A 22450-nucleotide genomic window follows, 5' to 3' on the forward strand; every position below is an offset into this window, starting at 1 on the left:
GCACAGCGTCCGCAGCAAAGCACACGTCATCAGGCATAAGGCAACCAGGCAGGACGGTTCATGATGAAGAAGATACTCAGTGTCTACCAAAGTCAACCCCAAAGCGACCCAGTGTTAGAAGGAGCAGACAAGGGCACTAAGACTATTATGATGATCACGGTCCACGTGTTCGAGTGTTATATGGCAACATGAAAGACGTGACAGAAGGTTTTTAAAAAGATCAAAATTCCTAGAAGTGAAAACTGCCAAGATCTAAGATGAAGAATGTCCTCGATGACATGAACAGCAGATTAGACGCTACAGAAGATTAGCGAAACCTGAGGACAAAGCAACAGAAGTTATCCAAGACAAAACTGAGAGAAAAAAAGAGTATCTCTGTAACCGACCAGAGCAGAGGGCGTATGAGCTCACACCACACCCACAGGAAAGACTAGACGTCCCCCAGCTCCATGACCAGAGGTGGGGGCCTCACCACTGCTCTTCTAGCCGGGCAGGCAGACGGGAAATAAAAGGCACCGTGCTGGAAAAGAGGAAGTAAAACTGTATTTACAGACGGTATAATCCTATACATAAAAAATCCTAAAGAATCTGCTGAAACTATTACAATTTGATAAATGATTTCAGCAAGGTCACAGGACATAAGATCAATATTTAAAAATCAATTGTATTACTACACACTAACAACGGACAACCTGAAAATGAAAGCAAGAAAAAATTCTATTTATGACAGCATCAAAAATAAAAAAGTACTTTAGATTACATAAAATAAGCGTAATATTAGTACACTAAAACATTACTGAAAAAATTTTTTAAAAAACTAAATAAATAGGGCCTTCCCTGGTGGCGCAGTGGTTGAGGGTCCGCCTGCCGATGCAGGGAACGCGGGTCCGTGCCCCGGTCCGGGAGGATCCCACGTGCCGCGGAGCGGCTGAGCCCGTGAGCCATGGCCGCTGAGCCTGCGCGTCCGGAGCCTGTGCTCCACAACGGGAGAGGCCAGTGAGAGGCCCGCGTACCGCAAAAAAAAAAAAACAAAAAAACCCCCTAAATAACTGGAAAGACACCCCACGTTCACTGACTGGAAGAGTTACTACTGTTAGGATGGCAACAGTCCGCCCAGGTGATCTGTTCTATCAAAATCCCAGCTGGCTGTTTTGTAGGATGTGACAAGTTGACCCTAAAATTCGTATGAAAACACAAAGAACCAAGCACAGCCGAAACAATCTGTAAAGAGCAAAGTAGGAGGACTCACAGAGCCTCCTCTTTTCAAGGCCACAGCACAGTGTGGTGCTGGCACAAACCCAGACATACAGCCTAACGGAGCAGGACTGAGATTCCAGAAGTAAACCTCTACATTTATGACCCGCTGGTTCTCCACAGCACGGCCAGGACTACTCAACAGGGGAAGATCTAGTGGTGCCGGGACAACGGGACATGCACTTGTAAAAGCGTGAAGTTCAACTCTTTTAAGGCAAATGGGTCACAGACCTAAATGTAAGCACTAAAAAATAAAAATCTTAAAAAACACAGGCGTGATCTTCACAACCTCAGGTTAGGGAAGGTTTCTTTGATATGATACCTAAAGCATGAGTAACAAAAGAAATAAATAAATTGGACTATATCAAAAACATTTGTGCTATAAGCAATACAATTACCTGACAAATGACTTGTATACAAAATATATACAAAAAATTCTTACAACTCAATAATAAAATAGATAATAAACAATAAAAAGATACATAACCCACTATATTAAAACCCACTGAATTACCCACTTTAAATGGGTAAATTTTATGGACAATTATAGCTTAACAAACTGTTAAAAAATGAAACAGAAAGAATAACTTAAAAAATGAATAGATCACCATGAGCTGGAAGACAGCTTCAAGTAGCCTAAAGAGCAGGTAATTGTGCCTGAAAGAGAATGAGTTGAAGAAACAGGGGACACAAATTCTCCAAATCCGATAAAATCTATAAATCCACAGATCCAAGATACTGAATGAACTCTACACACAAGAAACATGAAAAACCACACCAAGTCAGATTACAATCAAACTGCTCAAAACCCACGATACAGAAAAACATCTTAAAATCAGACAGAAATCTTTTAATTTAGAAATCTAAAAAATTTTTAATTTAATTTAAAAAAAAAGTACGTACAGAGGAGCAAAGATGACAGCAGGTGTCTCGCTGGGAACAACCCAGGCAAGAACAGTGTCTTTAAAACACTGAAAGAAAAAACTGTCAACCTAGAATTCTACACCCAGAGGAAATATCTTTCCAAAGCAGGGAAGAAATAAAGACTGTTTCCAGACATTTAAAAACTGGAAGAACTGACCATCAGGCCTGCACTGAAAGAAATGTTCAAAAAAGTCCGTCAGGCAGAAGGAAGATGACACCAGCTGGAAACCGGGATCCACACAAAGGAATGAGAATGTCAAAAATGGTTAAACAACACTAAATAAATAAAGGAGCTGAATCTAGATGGTTCGATTTTAGAGATACACATGAGGCCTTGCACCTGAGATTTTAAAACACCGCCCAAACACAGGAAGGGAAGAGAACAGAGGTACTGATCCATCGCCACCTCCTCGGGAGGAAGGTGATGCTGGAGCAGCTCCAGTGCACCAGCTGGAGCCACTGGGAGGCGGGCGAGCAGCACCGTGGCGGCAGGGGCACGAGAAGGGAGGCGGCAGAGGGCTGGGGCCGCCTTCCGAGGCTGAGGGCGGTGGGTGAAGCACAGGGGCAGGACGAGGCAGGAGAGGGCAGCTGCGGCCTGGCGGCGGGTTAGAGTGCTTTCAAAGACCTCGCTGGCCACGATCTACAGAAGTTAAAGATGGGGACCTGAGAGACAGACGCTCTAAGGCTCACTCTATTAAATCGTATCCTCTCTACTGGAAACGTGGGGTTGGTCGCAAGCATCGGGACACTGAAGTTTCACCCTAGATGCACTCAGGCTTGCACCTCCGTAAAAAGCCACGAGGTGATCCCATAAGGAGAAGCCACCCCTGTGCCTGCTGTGCCTGCTGTGCCTGCCAGCGTGAGGACGGGCCTCTCAGGTGCCACCCCGATGTCCCCACCCTCCAAGGGACTCTGACGAGCAGGAGGGCGTCCGTGTTTAAAGTGGACACCGTGGCACCTGCCAACCTCACCTGGATCCACTGCTCGCGGTTGATCTCCACGCCGTTGGCCCGCAGGGAGGTGATGGCCCGGTCGATGATCTTCTCCACCATCTGCGTGTTCCCATTGGCCTCCTCCAGCTTGGCGGCCGTGATCCAGATGTGCCGGTCTGTAGGGATGTTCTCCCGGGCCTTATTTAAGACCTTGCGGGCATTTTCGTAGGTCTCTAGCCTGGCCAGGGCGAGCCAGAGCTGCACGGAGAGACCCGCCAGGTCAGGTGGACCCTCCACAGGCCACAGCCCTTGCACAAAATCCTTTGTACAAGTTTTCAAGGACCATTTTAAACAGGGCCCAGGAACGTGTGCGGCGGCATTTTCTGCCTCATCTGAAAGCTCTTTGGTTATGCTTCTGACTTACTTAGTGATGCGGTTAACATGAATAGTTGACGGGTTCTCAGCCCCGCGTTCCAAACACTGGTTAAAGGTACGCGGCATTAGGACAGAAGGTGTGCAGGGTGTGACTGTCACCTTCGCAAACTGAAAGGACACGGGTGTTCAGCTGTCTGGAGTTCTCACACCCCAGGATTTGATTATGCAACAGTTTATCACCAAAAATGTGTATGGGCTCTATTTATTTTTATGTAAATAAATTAAGATTGATTTTGTTTGGAGAATTTCACAACACCCCTTAGGATAATTAAAGACAGACTGGACATCATGAAATCATGACTAAAAGTCACTTCACAAAATGCTGTGAACAAGAAAATTTAAAACTAAAGAAATCCAAGTAGCTCTGAGGCACAGCCAACCTCCCGCTGGGCCAGCAGAAAGACATACCAGTCTTTTCTGTCACCCACCCTCCAGGTCCCACTGGCAAACTCCGAGCTGGACCAGGAGGCCGGGCCCTGAAGCAGAGAGCTCCGCGCGGAGCTCCCATGGGGTCGGGGCCGAGCTAGATTCTGCTCTGCGGTTCCTGCAGGAGCATACGGTCACCGTGCCGCCTGGCGCTGGACCACAGGGCAGCAGCCCAGGCGTCCCTCAGCGAGCTCAAGGCCCAGCTGACACCTCCTGCAGACAGCGGCCCGGGCTCAGGCCTCTGCAGGGCAGGGCGGGGACTCACCTCCACGCTGGTGGGGCAGCACTCCACGGCCCGGCTGAGCATGATTCTGGCATCTTCGGGCTCTTCCAGCTCCACGGCCGCCTTCCACAAGCGAACTGAGTTTGGAACGTGCTCAAGGGCTGGGAAAGGTCAAACAAGAAACCAGATCACAGAAAAACGGAAGTGAAAGCAAGATACTGCGTCACAGAGGATGCTGCTGCCAGCGAGCCCAGATGGCCTCTGCCCTGGGTGACGGGCCGGGACTTCACATGGGTCCCACGGGTCTGGACAGACACCAAAGAGACCGGGGCAGACGTCCCGAATCAGCAAGCAAGGGTGGCAGAGAAGGCTGTGCATCACCTCACACCCACTCACGCTTGAAAATCAACATGAGAAAATGAGGCAGCGCAGACCAGGCACCCGCTGCCCAGGAAGGGCCAGCCGAGTAGGCTGCGTGTGAGCGAGTGTGCGGAAGTCACGGGGACACAAAGCGCCGACGACTCTGGGATCCGCATCTGCCCAGGACGGCAGAGCAAGGGCTCCTCCCCGGACCCCAAGGAGCACGAGAGCAAAGGCACCAGGTGCTGCACCACACCGGCAGCCTCGGGGCCTCAGTTCACACGAGTGACAGCAGGAAAGGGGACCAGCTCCCAGGAGAAGCTATGACATCCTGCAGTCCGGAAACTCCCAAACCTCTGTTTAAGCAGCAGAGCCCTTCCTTCAGATGCAATTTACTGAAAAAGCCAAAACACTGGGCAGCTAAACACAGAGCCCTGCAGCAGGGCCACTAGGGAGGCTGAGGCAAGGCCTCCAGTCAGCCCCTGGCAGGAGTGACGGTGACTAAGAGCTGATGGAGGCGGGAAACCAGAACAGCCCAAAGGAGATCTTCTTTCTAGAAAACACGGGCCAAGCTTGCGGGAAACAGCCCTAAGATTCAACGGTGCAGAATCTGCGGCCTCACCAAGTCTCTCGCGTTCTTCCCTTCAGCAGAAGCAGCCCCTCCCACCTCTGGGAGACGGGCTTCCCTCCTTTATAGGCCCTGTAAAAACGGGGCACCCCTCTCCCCTTTATAGGCCCTTGAAAACGGGGTGCCCCTCCTCTCCTATGACCAAACCAGATGGCAGTGGCTCCAGGTCACCGCACTCCACGCCAGTCCCTCCCCGGCTGGTGAGCAGGAAGCAGCACGGGCCCGAGATGCTTAAGACCAGTGGGCCAGAGGTGGGGAGACATACCCCACGAACCCCAGGGGCCCACCCCCAGTGAGTTTCAAAGGTCCCATGGTCCAGGGCTCATGGGGACCTCCCCTCTATGACAAAAAACACGCTGCCACTCCGGAGCCACCTGCCATGGAAGACGATGCCCCAGCCTGCGGCCCAGGGCTCTGCAAGGACCACAGCGCCGCCAGCCTGCAAAAGAGGTGCAGCCAAGGGCTTGGCCCCTGGGCTTCCCTGGCCTGACCACACCCGTTACTCGGCCCAGCGCCGGCAGGGCGCCAGCTGCGGGACCCTCGCAGGAGGACACACGCGGTGACAGCGGTGCTTCTCGCTCGACCAGGACCCCCGGGGCCAGGAGGGAGCGCTGACAGGCACGTGGCCGCGGGCTGCATGTCGTCATCCCTGGGGAAGCCTGGTCCCCGTCCCCACGAGTTTGAACTCAGCTGTCCAGAGGTCTCATCCCGAGGGACGATGTGCCCACCAAGGCCTGTGGCCATGGTTCTCCTGCACTGGAGGCTGAGGCTGACCCAGTTCTCTGGCCTCCACGTGTTGCCAGACCAGCCCCGGCTGGCGAGGTGAGCCCTGACCCGCACGGTGAGACGAGTCTGCCACCGTGTGCGGGAGGAGAGACCTCAACCACAGCCCAGAGCGGCGTCCTGAGGCCTGGCCGAGCAGTCCCGCCTCCCGGAGTGACGGTCACCAGGAAGCACAGCAGCCCAAGAAAGCCAAGACCACCGAGGGAACAGCCCCTCAGCAGTGATGTCAGATAAGGAGGCCTGCGGGCGCCCGCCCCGTCCGCCCCCCCAGCCCTGCCTGCCCCCTCCCCCGGTCACACACCACGCCAGTGGCCATGGGGTCATAAACTTCACCCCGCGATGGGCATGAGGCCCCACTTTTCGGGAGAGACTGGGAACTCCTCTGTTGGCATTTCATCTACCCCACAGGTACAGAGCTGAAGCCAACCACTGCTGACGAGTCCAGATCTCACCAAGGTGCTCCCCAGAGACCGTCCACCGCGCCAGGTCAAGGCTACCTCCAAGAGTTGTGGCCAGCCGGGGTGGAAGGGCCGGCCCGGTCAGGAACGGAGCAGTCTGAACTAGACAGCCTGCGATCAGAGGCCAACGCACTCTCTGGCCCTTGGCCCCAAGGTGGGGACACATGGTGCCATCCTGCACTCACTTTATGGACCAGAGCACACTGGCTGGAGACAGAGTCACTCCACCGCTCCAGGCCTGCACGATTAGCAGAGGAACACGGTGCTTGACACCTTCATCGTGAGCGAAGCCCACAGGAAGCAGCCCCGCAGCCTGGCCCCCGGAGCTCAGCGCTCACAGGCCCACAGGGGCCCTTACAGATGACAGCACGCAGACTGAGGCCAAGCACCCACCCCACGTCACTCAGCCTCCTAAGGCCTCAGGTCTCAAGTAGCATGTGAAGCTCAAGTTCTCCCATCAAAGGACCACAGTGTCAGCTGCACCAGCTGGGACCCAGAGCTCAAGCAGAACCTGAGAGCTGGCACGGAGTCCTCCCCAGTCACTGACGGAAGTAACTGTCATTGGTTTCCAAATATCAGATCCTTCCAGCAGTAGCTGTCAGGTTCACCAAGAGCTAAAGGAGGCATCGCCAGCCGTGCCCCAGGCACCTAGAGAAAAGAGCACTGTTTTTGGAAACACTCTAAGGACGGGGAAGGCCAGGAACAGGGCCGGAGAGCAGGGTGGAGGCCAGCTGGGGCTTCACGCTCCCCCCACCTTCGCGCAGCCTGAAGGAAAGCAGAGCCGGGAGGCCCAGGACGGCCTGGAAACCGATCACTCGACACTCCCCTGGAGGCCCCCTTCCAGGCCCCGTCCCCTCTCCAAATCTGAAGCCAACTGGAAATGAACCCAGGTAATCTGGGGGTGAACAGGGAGTGGCCACAAAGCCATTCTAACCATTCATCACATTGTGGCAGGGGAAATTCAGTAGAGCTTTCCTAAATAAATCGTGCTAATTACCCAGAGTTTAATGTGTTTGTCATCAGAGAACTATTTTCCTGGCTGAAAAGAGATGAGCTGATTTCTATAAACCAAAACAGGTGCTGACTTTCCGCCCCGGCCTCATTTTAAGTGTGGCAGGGCTGCAATCAAGAAACCAGACCTGAGAGGAAAACACACTGGAACACACACACATTCACACGCGGTCAGGGTAACACACAAGGTGGCCACCACCTGGCCCCTAACAAACACAGAGGGTAGAGCGCCACAGGCCGCAGCCAACAACCCCTGCACATCTGACATCACACGCCCCTGACGGTTCACGCAAACACACACCTTAGAAACAAGAGCTGGAAACTGCCCACTGCAAGCTGCCCTCAATTCCCCAAAACACACCTATTTTACCCACACTACAAATTCAAGGGGAACAAGCCGTCTGCACAGGCTTACTCCAGGTCAGCCCTCCGACCAGCTGGTGCTGAATCTGGAACAAAAGTCAAAAGCAGCGTCTCCTCTACGGCTCCAGTGAAGGGAGCAAAGCTGTTCTTTTCTCACTTTTGCAACGATGAAAAGCAAACTACCCACAAAAGCTCCATCTTGGGGGCCTCCCTGGTGGCGCAGTGGTTGAGAGTCTGCCCGCCGATGCAGGGGACACGGGAAAAAAAAAAAAAAAAAAAAAAAAGCTCCATCTTGGCAGTGACTCCTAGGTGGACTCAGTTTCCCCGGCATGCAAACCATTCAGCGTGCCACGAGCCAACGGCACACACACCAACACACTGCCCTGCAGGAGTTTCCCAAGATGGGAAGCAGTTAATTCACGTGCCACTCTAGTGCGACCACCGAGCCAGTTAAGACTCAGACCCGAGTGGCACCTTCTACCTGCTGCGGGCAGAAACGGGAAGGCTAGCGCCGCAAGGCCAGCTTCTAGTGGCTCCCTCGCCCTGCGCACAGCACCTGCACACAGCATTCCACAGCGCCACAGAGCACCTGCCCTCACCCAAGGCCACACAGCAGGAAAGGGCAGCTCAGCCAGAAGCTTCCCTGACAGAGGCTCCAAGGGCAGAAGCAACCCAGGGCAGACGAAGGCCTGGAGAGTGTCCCCCACTCTCTAAGCCCTCCCAGCAGAGCCCGAGCGAAGCAGCGGCGAGGCTGCTCCCCGGGCCAGCAACAGAGCAGTGGGGCTGCCCCCCACCTCCAGGTACACAGCCAGGCGGCGCCGCTCCTGCCGGGTCCCTAAGGGAGGCTCACCTTTTCGAAGAACCCGCTTCTTGGCGCGGATGTCTGTCTCCAGCTCAGCCGCTCTGATGTAAATCCTAACGGACTGTGGGAGGTGACGGACAGCTTGGGCCACCACGGCCTTGGCTGTGTCCCCAGGCTGCAACCTCGCTGCTTCCAGCCACACATCTTCACTCTGGAGGGCAAAGGAACAGGACAGACAGTGTACGCACAGGCTGGTGGGGCGGCAGGCACCCCAGAAGGGCACACACGAGCCTTGGAGACAGGGGGGCCAGGGTCCTCCCACCCGCGGGGCCCGGGGTTTACGGTGAGCTGGGCGCCCAGCACGCCTGCGCCAGAGACCCCCTGAAAGCCCCACACAGGGGAGCGTAGCTACAGCACGTCTGTGCCTGCGTGGGAAAGACACGCCACCACGCTGTGAGGAGAGCACAGCCGGCGCTCAGGGTAGGAAGTCAACCCACGACGAGGTGGAGACACACAGGCAGGCAGCCCTACGTCTGCCTGGGAGGTTCGGATTGATGCTAACGTCCTGGGGGAAGGATTCGCAGGGCACCTCTGGCTGTCAGGGTGCCCTAGCCTTCACAGTGAGCGTACAGTCCCTCAGAGGGTCTCAGGACTTTCTGGAGCTGATCCAATCACACCCCCTAAGAGTCAGGCCCACCTCCAGGTTTCTGACGTCAGGGAGGGCGAAGGGCTGACCAGCCTTGGTCTCTCTAGTTAAGGTTATCTCCCTGTTGAAGTAGCGGCAGTCAGGCTTTCACTCCAAGTAAAAATAAGCAGGAAAAACCCTTTCCCAACTTTTCTTCCCCTCCTCGCCTGTCCCACCGCCTGCAGCTTCAACACCAAAAGGCAGGCAATTCCCTCCAAGCCCAGCTCACTCCCACGGTGTCCTGCGCAGCCCAGACGCTGAAGCCCCTCAGGGGCAGGGTGCAGCTTGGGGAGGGCGCCCTACCTTGGGGCACATCTCTGTCCCCTTCATGATGAGGTTCCGAGCCACCTGCAGCTTCCCAGTGACTTCCTCCAGGCGGGCCGACGCGATCCAGGCTGGCGGGTGGTGAGGGTTTGTCTCCCGAACAGACTTGAGCAGCAGCCTGGCCTTCTTGATGTCACTGTGCAGGCGAGAAAGCACTGGGTCAGGCCACCACCTGCTGAGGGCGCCCGGCCCGGAGGAGGGTGCCACTGCAGACAGTGTCCAGACCGTCACATCTGATGCCCCTGCCGACAGAACCAAGTCAGAACTCAGTCGGCACCCTTCCAAGTCCGCGGCACCTCCACACACACGGGCATCGAGCCCAAGGTCAAGGTCAGAAACATGGGACGCAATCGGCAAGCTGCTCGCTAGCTCGGCACACACACAGATTTGGAATGTCATCTGTAACAAATTTAATGTCCACAGTGAACGGGTACAGATATATTTTAAAGGAGAAATCAAACGACCCCGCTCTACCTTTCTTAGAACATCCACCTCCTGTTCTGGCTGCATATTTTTCAAATAAAATCCAACACATTCCCGGCAAGCCGAGCCCACCCAGCCACTGGCCCTGCAGGGTACTCACTTGATGTCCCCTCCGTGAGTCGGGATCATGGAATTCAAATCTGTCAGATAGCCTTTGGGGTCAACCACAGTCTGCCCACTCACCGAGTCAGATACCTGCAAGACAGGCCAAGACCAGCTAGTCGGACAGAGCCAGGACTGCCTGGAGCGAAGTCCTCGGAGGGTCCCTGGAGCCCCTTCCCCTAATCCCGACTACCAGTGGGCATGGGAACTTTTAAGTAAGAAAACAACCTTAACTCAAACAATAGTTTGTAACGATAATAAGCAAATTTCACCCATACAGAACAAAGATTTTATAAAAAAAAGAAAACATAAAAGTCCCAGGGTGGAAAAGCCTAACTGAACATAAGGTCCACCTAAGAATGAGTGAAACCCGGAAATCACAAAGATTGATGATTTCAGCTAATGTTCTTTACATTTTCATGGAGCAGTTCATTGTAGCATTCTCTCAAGTTGTGTCTTAAAGTTACCATGACAACGACAAAAAACAAAACAACCTGAGTAAAAAGTGGGCAAAAATGCAGCAGGACAAGGAAAGGATGAGAGGAAAAGCGACGGGAAGAAAGAAAACTCCCTTTGTTTGCAGGCAACTTGACTGATTATCTATGTAGAAAATTTGAAAAAAATCAACAAAAAACTCCCAGAACTAATAAGTAATTACAGCAGGGCTGCAGGATACAAGGCTAATATCGATCACCGTCCTACATACCAGCAGTGAATATGTCGAATCTGAAATTAAAAACACAACAACATTTACAAGAGCACCCAAAACTGTGAAACACGGTGGACCCCTGAACACGGGTTTGAACGGCGTGGGTCCACTTATACCTGGATTTTTCCCCTCAGCACATACCACACCGCTCCACGATCTGCAGCTGGCTGAACCGACGGCCGTGGACGGCCCTCAACTGCGCACAGGGTCAGTGCTCCCAACAGCCCACGCTGTTCAAGGGTCAACCATACCTAGACGTTAACCTGACAAATACGTACAAGACCTGTAGGAGGAAAAACTACGAAGCCTTAACAAATGAAGTCAAAGAAAAACTAAATCAATGGAGAGAGAGTATCGTCAAGATGTCAGTTCTTCCCAACTTGATCTGTAGATCCAACACATTCCCAATCAAAATCCCCTTTACTTTGTAGATATTGACAAGCAGATTCTAAAGTTCACATGGAGAGGAGGCAAAGGACCCAGAACAGCCACCACAACATTGAAGCAGAAGAACAAAGTCGGAGAACACGACCCAACTTAAAGACTTTACTATAAAGTTATAGTAATGAAGACAGTGTGGTACTGGCAAAAAAGACCTCCTAGAAAACAACACAGGAAGAAATCTACATGACCTGAGGTTTGGCAGTGACTTTTTAGATACTACATCATCAAAGGCACAATCCATGAAGATAAGAATTGATAAGCTGGACTTCATTAAAATTAAAAATTTCTGTCTGTGAAAGACACTGTCAGGAGAATGAAAAAACAAGCTATAGCCAGGAGGAAGCATTTGGAAAAGACATATCAGATAAAGAACTGTTATCCAAAATACACAGAGAACTCTTAAAACTCAAGAAAACACAAATCCCAGGGAATTCCCTGGCGCTCTCACTGCCAAGGGCCAGGTTCAATCCCTGGTCGGGGAACTAAGATTCTGCAAGCCACGCAGCATGACCCCCCAACCCGCACCCCCCCCAAAAAAGGGCAAATGACTTGAATAGACATCTCTCCAAGGATGAGATACAAACTACCAATAAGCACATGAAAAGATGTTCAACGTCACCAATCAGGGAAATGCCAATGAAAAACCACCATGAGCTACTACTTCACACCCATGAGGATGGCTACTATCAAAATGCCAAAAGTAACCAATATTGTCCAGGATGCAGAGAAACTGGAACCCTTGTGCAGTGCTGCCCTGCTGGAAACCTAAAATGGTGCAGCTGCTGTGGAAAACAGTATGGTGGTTCTTCAAAAAAGTAAACCTAGAATTACCGTGTGCCCCAGAAATTCCACTTCTGAGTTTATATCCAAAAGAACTGAAAACGGAAACTGAAAACTGAACAGATATTTGTACACCAAGGCTCACAGGAGCATCAGTCACAATTGCCAAAAGGTGGAAGCAACCCAAGTGTCAGGACAGATAACAAGATAAACAAAATGCGGCTTATACATACATACGATGGAGCATCACTCAGCTTCGAAAAGGAAGGAAATCCTGACACCTGCTACAACATGCATGAGCCTTGAGGACATAAATGAAAGTATGTGAAATAAACCAGCCACAAAAGGACCAATACTGTATGAATCTATCCATATGAGGTCCCTGGAACAGTCAATCCACAGAGACAGAAAGCAGGACGGTGGGGCCAGGGGCTGAGGTAGGGGCTGAGGAGTGCGTGTCTAATATGGACAGAGTCTCCGTTTGGGAAGACGAGGAAGCGCCGCGGACGATGGTGGTGATGGGGCACAATATGCACGCGCTCGATGCCCCTGAGCTCTACACTCAGTAACGGCTAAAACTTTAAGTTTTACCTTATACGTGCCTTAGCACAAGACATTACCATTTTTTCTCTACATTTTACACATAAGCGTGAAGGAAAAACAACAAACTAGATCTACGCAAGGTAAATGAAGCTGAACTTCACCACTCACAAGGATGCAAATTAAATGGAGGCTTGTTGGAGGGAATGGGCCTCCCAGATTGGTGAAGACAAAGACAAAGGCCCCCAGACCAGAGCTGCCAACGGGGTGGGGGTGGGGGGTGATCGATGGCACAGCCAGCTCCCCCATGTTGCCGAGTGTGGAATGTCGTGCCTTTGAGAGACAATTCGGCACCTAAGTGAAAATATGCCAATCCACCAATTCCACTTTAAAGATACTGTAAAAATATTTACTTAAATCTGCAAAGATAGAAGCAGGAGGAGTTCATCAAAACATGGTTTGTGGGACTTTCCTGGTGGCGCAGTGGTTAAGAATCCGCCTGCCAATGCAGGGAAGACGGGCTCGATCCCTGACCTGGGAAGATTCCCACATGCCACGGAGCAACTAAGCCCGCGCGCCACAACTACTGAGCCCGCGTGCCCTAGAGCCCACGTGCCATAACAACTGAAGCCTGAGCGCCTGGAGCCCCCGCTCAGCAACAAGAGAAGCCACCGCAACGAGAAGCCCACAAACCTCAACGAAGAGCAGCCCCCGCTCGCTGCAACTAGATAAAAGCCTGCACGCAGCATCGGAGACCCAACGCAGCCAAAAATAAACAATAAATTTATCAAAAAATAAAAAAAACATGGTTTGTAACCACGAACAAGCAGAAACCACCCAAAAGGTCCATCAATCAAAGACGAAATCATGATATTCACAATGAACTACTCTCCAACTTTAAAGTAAATACATATCTAGTAGCATGAAAACGTGCAACTTTTTGGATCTGTAAGCTACTACTTATTCTTTTTACCGTAAAATACCTGCTCACCGTAAAAAACTCAAGTATAGCAAAAGCTCAATTAAAATTTAAGTTTTCCACTGAAGCAACAGGAATGGCTGAGTACTTCACTCTGCTGTTTTTCTAAGTATGTGTGAAATTTTTCCATAAAAATGTTTAACACAAAGCATTCCCCAGTGGTGTGGGTGTGCCGCCCTGGTCACGTCCTGGCCTGTGCAGGTCCGCACTCTCTTCAACACACGCGACTACTCTGGGTCCGGTTTCCACGTGCATGACTCCTTCCCGATTTGCTGCTTCTCTTGACTTTACAGTGCTTTCTATCGTGCAAAAGTTTTTCATTTGTACGTAGTCAATTTGAAAGTATTTTCCTTCACGGTTTCTGACGTGCATGTCATATGAGAAAGGGTCTTCACTCTGCCTGGGTTTTCTAGAGCACGGAACCAAGTGCACGCCCCGTAAGGACACAAGGATTCACTAGGGTGCAGGAGGAACACACGTACGTTTAACTTTTATGCAAAGAGGGAAGGGCATTAAGCGACATCAACAGGAAGCACGTGGCTTGTCACGAGCGCCTGTCTGGGCTGCTCCTCAGGCAGCCCTCTGTCACCTGCCACAGACCCCACGCCCCAAGGGAGCAGGAGAACCGCATCAGGTGGCCCTTCGCTGCTGGCACCAAATGCAGCACACCTGTGCCCGCCCTCTGGGTCGACACACGCACCAGCCTGCGTGCAGAATCCCATCACACTGTGTAACGGGACAGGGAACTGGACATGTCACAGGTCTGTTTAACGTGTGACGAAGTCCTTCAAAGGGTGAACTTTTCACAAATATAAATTAGCTTTATAAGCAAAACCAAAAATTCTTTAAAATGATCTGTAGGAAAATAACGCATGACACAACCTCTCACCTGGCTCAGCCTCATGTCCATCAAAGTGTTCCTGGCTTGGCCGATCTTCCTCATGTCCAGCTCACCTGTGCCGGGTGTCATCAATCCAGGTGTCATCCCACCTGGGTATGGAGTGTTCAGTCCGCCTGGATAGGGCGTGTTCAGACCTCCAAATTGCTGGGGGAAGCAAGGACAAAACGCTGGCTTGCGTTTGCATGCATTTCATTCGCATCTCTGGAAACTCTTTCCACTGGAGCCCGACGTCTGAACCGTCGGACAGACTCAGCCGCGGCACAGGACGAGCACATACTCCGGCTCCTCCAGCGCTGCCCCCGTCCCCCGTCCTGATCTGTCCGACCAGACACAAGGAGCCCCGTTCGCCTTCTCTGTGGGTACTCACAGTCTGCCGGGGATCTACCGAAGTGTGGTTCTCTCCAGTCTGTAGATGTTTGGCAAAGAAGCTGTCGGGAACGGGGGTCAGCTTCTCATAGCGGGGGTTCCGCTGCCGCTTGTTTCTGGCATCGCCGACCTCAGGGATGCTCAGCCACTCTTCTTCTGTGACTTCTGCCAACTTCCTCTGGAAACACCCGGCCCCCAAATATTAATTCTCTGGCAGAATTGCACATGCACAAGAAAAATTATGTTCTCCCTGACCCCTATCGCCCAAATCATGATACCTTAAGGACTCTGATGCAGACACGGTTTATCTACTTTGCTTAGAAAAATCAACCTGTTGGATCTGCTCTACTTCACTCAGATTTAAATTGTTCTGTCAAAGCCCGGGGAACGCAGTTCAGAAAACCTGATGTCTAAATGGACATAGTTACAAAGTTACCAAGAAAATCAGCTCCTCTGTCCTCCCTCTTCTGCACACACACGTATAATTAAGCACACCCAAGCAGGGCCCTTCTTCTACCCTCTGAATTAAAGAAAGGGCAGAGTGAGCAAAGTTGTGCTCGTCTCATCAGCTGTGCCCCAGAGCGTCTGTTCTCCGCTGGGAAGGCCACGAGGAACAGCAGGCCACCCCTCTGCTCACTTTGAGATCTGAGAACTGCTGCTGGATTTTGGGGCGCTCCATACGGTATTTCTCGATTTCTTCTTTCTCCCTCTGCTCCCTAGAAGTAAAACGTGTGCACGTATTAGAAATCCTGGATGTCCATCCTGAAACAGTCACTTTATCACCCTTCCTAATTAAATCACCAAAAAGAGTGATTCCACACACTTCGCAGTTAAATCAAATCGATTTTAAGGCAACAATGGATACGTTCACAAATAACTCAACTCGCTACCAGATAAAAACATGCAGAACTCACTAAAATAAAAAGCAAGTTGTCTTACTCCATTAAATACCTGCATTTAAACACAAGTATATTTACTGCTTTAAAATTCTATAAAGTCCCAAAGGTAGGGCCATCCTCTGAATAACTCAGCTCAGAAGAAAAGCTGAACCGTTGTCCTAGTTGCCCACCCAAATGGGTTCCTGGTGACTTAGGACCAGGTCACACGTGAACTCAAAGAGCCGTGGGCAATGGTGATGAGTATCGACCAAGTTAGGCAAACCGGAGTAGACATGAGCCCGGCAGCCAGGGCTTCCCAACGCTGAGATGTATATTTCCCTCCACAAGGTTAGACAGGAACTTGAATGCGTTGTGAATAACGACGTGCTTGGAAAAGACAAACACCTCTCGACTGGCTGGAGACAGCCTGGCGTCACGGCTCCTGACGGGAAGCAGCTCGCACAGATACCATCAGGTTTTCTGGCCAAAGATGCTCCACCGGATCCGAGTCAAGCCTCAGGCTCCAGCTTCCAATCTGCAGGCAACGCTGAGAGCGCAACGGGTAAAAGGGTGCCGCCCCGTAAAGGGGTGATGGTGGCTAGGAGACATGCCTGAGGAGTGGCGCTGACTGTGTCACGGCTCGTAAAAGGCAGTTCTACAAAGTTCTGGGGACAAGCGGGGAACAGTGGACGCGGACTGGCTACCAGGTAACAAGGATGGACTGCTCAGCACCAGGGCGAACTGACCCCAACGGGAGCCAGCAAAGCCCACCTGCAGAAGCAGAAGAAGCAAACGTGCAAACCGAATAGTGCAGACTACGTGGGGGCACACGCCTGTCTGCTACGCTGTTCCTTCTGCTTTTTTGTATTGTGAAAAGTTTTCAAAAGCCAACCACTTCCCTAAAACCACTTAATACAACAATTTTCTGTATGTATCCACATCACTCAGATTTTTTTAATGAATGAATTCCAGAAGATTGGAATCAAGTCTTCTTTAATATGCAAAACCACCAAATTACGATACGTATAAGTTCATGCACATTGATTAAATAACGTGCTTTTAAAACACTCCCCTGAAGAACGGTACTTCACTCTTCTAATATGATTTTGAGAAAACTAAAAATTCTACAAGTTATGAAATGAAAACTGTTATGTATAATGAGCAAAAGAAAGAAAAAAGTCAACCAAAATGTTAACCGTCACCTTCCAGGCTTGCGAGTAAACATTACTTACGCTTAAACTTATTGTCCTAATATTCTAGAGTGAGAATGCATCCTTTTTGTAGTAAAAAATATAAACATGTTATGAAGCAATAAAACTCATCATAGTTTGCAAGATCCTATGCTGACTTTGCATATATTTCCCCAGAAAATGACAAGGAATCAGAAAGTTGCCAATGAGGTAACATCAAGGACAGACATGCTGGGCCAAGTTCAGTCCAACACACCCACCTGAGAGCCCCAGAGGGAAAACAGGAGGGCTCTGCGGGGGAGTGGTCTTCCCCCAACGGACCCCCAGGAACGGAGGGTGCCCCTCCCACAGGCTGCCTGGGCCTCGCACCCTCCAGCTCACTGGAGTCCGTCCCCACCAGCCCAGCTCAACAATGACCTGTGCAGTAAGATTCTCAAGACACAGCCGCATGCCCACGAGGACCGCAATGGTCATTTGCCATCTTCAGTGAACCTCCAAGTTACTTAATATACACTCATCAACATCACCACGCCCATTTCAAAGATGGTAACCCTGATGCATAGGCAGAATAATCCCCCAAATTCTGTCGATTTCTGGGAAGTCAAACACGGAGCTCCTAAGCTCTCCACTCCAGTCCCCAGCCCCCAAGGCTTCTGTGCAACAGTCCAGGGTTTTCCAAGTGTGGCTGCCACAGACCAAGCCCCAGGCAGCCTCAAAGCTGAGCAGACGCATCTCCTATTCTTGCAAATTTTCTCCGAGTCTGAAATAAATCGAAACAAAACTTTCTGGGACTTCCCAGGCAGGCCAGCAGTTAAGACTGCGCGCTTCCACTGCACGGGGCACGGGTTTGCTCCCTGGTCGGGGAACTAAGATCCCGCAGGCCACGCGGTGCAGCCCAAAAACAAACAAACAAACGCTTTTTTTTAAGTTGGATAAACGCAGCATGAAGAGCGACAATTTGTCTTACCTTCTCTCTTTCCTTCTTTCATCCATCCTTTTATCCAGGGCTGCATAGATGGCATCTGCTTCCTCGTCATCTTTTTCGTAGGGCCCACTTGAGAAGAGGCTCCCAGCATAGCCGTTAAACTGAGAACCAAACGACATACTTAAGAGTGTCAGCTTTTCTCCAACACGACCCCCACCAACAGAAACATCAATAATAGAACACGTCTAGCTGCAAAATGCTTGCTCAACAATGTTTTTCAATCACTCGAACCCAAACTGAAGGATAACAAAATAGCTGATGAGCACTCTTCAGAATTGTCAAGGGCATGAAAGAGAGAGTATCCACACCAAGCAGAGGGCGCTGAGGAGGCACAGCCAAGTGCAGCGTGGGGTCCTGGGCCAGAAGTAGGACACAGGTGGAAAAACCAGCGGAACTCAAGGAAGATCTACAGGTTAGTTAATACTGCTGCGTCAGTGTTAATTTCCTGGTTTCAATAACAGTACTAGGGCGCACAGAATACCCAATTCAATATCCTGGGATAAACCGTAATGGAAAAGAACGTATACATCTGTATAACCGAGTCACTTTGCTGTACAGCAGAAATTAATACAACGTTGTAAATCCACTACACCTCAAAATAAAAACAAAGATAAAATAAATAAAAATTTAAAAAATAGGGACTTCCCTGGTGGTCCAGTGGTTAAGACTCCGCGCTTCCACTGCAGGGGGCACTGGTTCGATCCCTGGTCGGGGAACTAAGATCCCACATGCCATGCGGTGCGACCAAGAAAAATGAAAATTTTTAAAAATTTACAAATAAAAAAATAATAATAGTACTAGGGTCACGTGAGATGGGAGAAACTTGTGAAGAGTATGCAGGAAGTCTCCATATTATTTTTGAAAGTTCTCTGTAACTTTAAAATTACTCGAAATTGAATTTTTAAAAAACTTTTCTCTGAGGAAAAACGCCATCTGTTGTAACACATCTGTAGAAGACTTCAACAGACCAAACATGAATTCGTTAAGAAAATAAGCACTAAAGCAAAAGAAGGTAAATATTACCAATTCCACTTAAAATTTTCATCATTAAAGACCAGCCAAGACACAGCAGCGATGCAACAGTTCTAATATGTGCAAGTGCATCTCTTCTGAAGAGACCACAGGAGGGCACATTTCTTTATATTTGCCCTGCTCCCCTCTCAAACTCTGTTTGAGCTATCCCCTATCCCCTGACTAGCTGGAACAGTCAATGGACCCACCACTCCAAGCCACTCATCACAGATGCCAACAGCACACTGGGTTAAGAACGTGGACGCTGGCCGGGGAGCCCCTCACAAGTCACCTCATCATAGTTGGTGTCATTGAGGTCCTCGTCATCGTCATCCGCAGCCTGGCTCTTCTTCATCTGGTCCCCGACAGTCCTCTTGCCGGGGGGCGCATGGCGGTCATCCACGGGATCATTGGCATCCCGGGCAGGCCCGATGTCCGAGCGGGTGGTGAAGCCAGTGGCACTGCAGGAGACCCCAAGATGCCCATTTATTTGAGTGGCCTTGTTCCTGTGCCAAGACCCTCCGCAGCTGTCACCTAATGACACCTCTTTTTCTAACTCCTCCGGGAAACCTCCAAAGAGCCCAGAAGCAGTGAACTCCACACAGCTGTCCTCTTCAAGAGAGAAACCTGAGACGGTTCTGAGGCTACCTTCTGCCACCCCACATTCTCCTTGAGGGAGATTCCCCGGGGAACCAGACCTCTCTGCTCCCAGGTCACAGTCTCCCGTTTCCAACAATCTGCCAAGCAGCCCTCTCTCTGAATCCAAGCAGGCCCCCAAACCCAACGTGGCCCAGTCGGAGCTCCCCTTCTGTGCCTGCCCTACAGTTGCTCTGGGTTGTCTCAGCCGATGGTGGCAGTGCCGTCCCAGGTACCACGGCATCAGCTTTGCCTCCCTCTCCCTCCCATCTGTCTCTAAATTCTACGGGGTCTACCGCCAAAATCCCTCCTCCGAGACCATGACTCCCATCACAGCTGGGATCCAAGTTAGCTACCCCCGCACGGAACTTGCCTCTGCTTCAACACAGCTCTGAGCACAGCGTACTGAGGTGTCTACTTCTCCAGTGCCTACAGGGGCTCTGGTCCCTCCGCCCCTGCAGCTCCACGCCACCCACCACACATCCCACCCACACAGACTCCTCACAATTCCTTCCTCTTCCTCCACACCTCATCTTCCTTCTCAAATGCCCAACACACAAAGCAGCAGCTTCTCCTCTAACCCTGCCACGTCTGTACACCCCTACGTCCTTCTGAACTTGGCTCAGATGTTGATCGCCGGAACCCCAGAATTCTAAATCTGTTCCTCTTTATGTACTTATTTATGCAAACACCTCATCTCCCCTAGTAAACTGCAGGTCCTCTGAAGACACTGTCAAGATCTCAGACTTGTGTGTGCCCCAGATAACGCTGGACGTAATACTCCCAACAAGAGAAACCTGATCAAACGAATAACAAACAAACACGGCGATGACGCCTGCTCACGTACTCAACAATACATGGTAGTCATCTGACCTGGGGGACCCAGTCACAAGGCTCACAGATGCCATCCCTACCCCTGGGGAGTAGAGAGTCTGAAGAAGCAGCAATGTGACCACCAGCACCTCAGAGGAAGAATGAGGTACCACCGTGAGAGGCCACACAGAGGACTCCAGCCCGGATCGTGGTTAGAGAATCAGTCACGCTCAAGCCAAGAAGACTCGCAAGACGGTGCTGCCACTCACCCCGGGGACAGAAACCGGGCTCAGAGTCGTCGCTTCAAACCCAAGCGTCCCGCCTCCTAGGGGCAGACAGCCTCCCTCGGGTCTGCTCTAACCCAGAGCGCCGTTCTTCTCACCAAGATCAGGCCAACCCCGCGCCATCCCTGTTCTCGTCCTCCCCATCGCTGTCGGCGGCCGCCCAGACCCGGGCCCCTTGCCCCAGCGCGCGGCCCGCCCCAGGCCTCACCCGCGGCCCAGCCCCGGCACGTAGCCGAGCGGGGCGGGCATGCCCAAGAACGGCTTCTTCTTCTTGTTCATGGCGCCGGTGACGGCGACGGCCAAGAAGGGAAGGGATGGAGGCCGCGGCCGGAGGCGAAAAACCACACACGTCCGAGGCTCTGGAACAGGAAGGATCACGGCCCGCGTCACCCGCGCCCCGGAAGCAGCGTAGCCCACGTAGCCCCGCCCACCGCGGATTCCCTGGGCGGAAGTTTCCGAAACTCGACTTCCGGCGGCTCCCGGCGGCTCTGGACCGCGGCTAAGGGGACAGAGACGCGGCGAGCGCATGTGCTGTAGCGCCCGCTCCTGGTGCGGCGGGCAGGCGATGTGCTCCTGGACTAGCCCTGGGGGACCTCAAAACTGAGCAGGGGCGGCCTTGCTTACTGCGTGTTTTCGATGCATTTCCGAGACCTGCCGAGCAGGACCCATGGGTCCCCTTCCTCCCTGAGCCTCCCACCCTGCCCTTCAGAGTCGCCTTGGCCCCGGGGCAGGGCCTAACACACCTGAGCAGACGGCACACCTAGCCGACTGTGTAGGGCTTGTGCGGGGTGTATGTGCCCTGATGGCGGTACAGACTGCTGCCCTAGCTCTCCGCGCTCAGATTCCTGGGCCCAGTTCCGGCCCCGCCCACACCCCCACCATACCCTGAACATTCCGGTGATTCCGGTGACCGTGAGAGCCCAGACCCTAGAGAGCTAACTGACGAAAATAAATAAATGCAGCAGAACAAGTCAGTATGTGGGCACGGGCGGTCACAGCATGTGGGTGAATTCCGTGTGTGCTGGTGCGCACGGGTGCAAGTCCGACCACCCGCGCTCGTATTTTAGGTGGACACGCAGGACGGTTATCTGGATACTGTGTGTCCATGTGCACCTTCGCTCAGGTGGCGGTGGGACATTCTTTGGTCCCCACATACACCTGGGGAGAGCCCTTGGGCTCCTGGCAGAGCAGGCAAAAAGCTGGTCACAAGTCTAGCCTTCTGCTGGACCAGGCAGCCCCCAGCCCACCCTAACACTTCTCACTGGGGTCCTGAAGCAAGCACATCCCCCCTGCCTGCTGCAGCCCCCTCGGAGTTTCTCTCTCCTCCCTGTCCCCAGCCTACCCCTTTTCGGTGCCACATCCTGGGCACTGAGCCAGATTCTGGGGCTACAGAGGGAAGGGGAGAGACCCTGATGTCCTCCTGAAGTTCACAGAGTGGGGAGGGGGAGGTAAGAGAGCGTCAAACTGGCTTCTCTGGGGAAGCAACTGCCCATTCGAGAGAGAAACCTCCAGAGAGGTCTGGAGAATGCATGAATAAAGGAACGAGTAAGTAAACTGACAAAGGAGAATGGAGGGAAGTGGTGGGTCTGGCCCTTGACCTAGGCCCCATGGGGCAGAGGGTCCCAGGAGCAGGTAGGATACCCCCTCCTCTCCATACGCAGAGAGGACTAAGGCACCCTCAGATGCTCCTGCAGACGCCTGGACCCCGGGCGGCCGCACAGAGTCACTCGTCCTTGGCGCC

General features: G+C 52.0%; 1 protein-coding gene across 1 annotated transcript in view; it reads right to left on the reverse strand.

The window, feature by feature from the left end:
• Nucleotides 1-21094, reverse strand: part of PRPF6 (pre-mRNA processing factor 6) — a 33547-nt gene extending 12453 nt beyond the window's left edge. The window contains exons 1-11 of the mRNA XM_024750254.1: nt 20918-21094; nt 19269-19437; nt 17948-18066; nt 15550-15628; nt 14914-15090; nt 14535-14690; nt 10192-10286; nt 9588-9744; nt 8648-8810; nt 4237-4355; nt 3150-3368 (exon numbers count right to left, since the gene is read on the reverse strand). Of these exons, the coding sequence (XP_024606022.1) occupies nt 3150-3368; nt 4237-4355; nt 8648-8810; nt 9588-9744; nt 10192-10286; nt 14535-14690; nt 14914-15090; nt 15550-15628; nt 17948-18066; nt 19269-19437; nt 20918-20988 (1524 nt within the window). The 5' untranslated portion in view covers nt 20989-21094. The remainder of the gene's footprint in view (nt 1-3149; nt 3369-4236; nt 4356-8647; nt 8811-9587; nt 9745-10191; nt 10287-14534; nt 14691-14913; nt 15091-15549; nt 15629-17947; nt 18067-19268; nt 19438-20917) is intronic.
• Between the last annotated feature and the right edge of the window lie 1356 nt (nt 21095-22450).

This window comes from Neophocaena asiaeorientalis, unplaced genomic scaffold (genome assembly GCF_003031525.2).
Source record: "Neophocaena asiaeorientalis asiaeorientalis breed wild unplaced genomic scaffold, Neophocaena_asiaeorientalis_V1.1 scaffold606, whole genome shotgun sequence".
NCBI classification, from domain to species: Eukaryota; Metazoa; Chordata; class Mammalia; order Artiodactyla; family Phocoenidae; genus Neophocaena; species Neophocaena asiaeorientalis.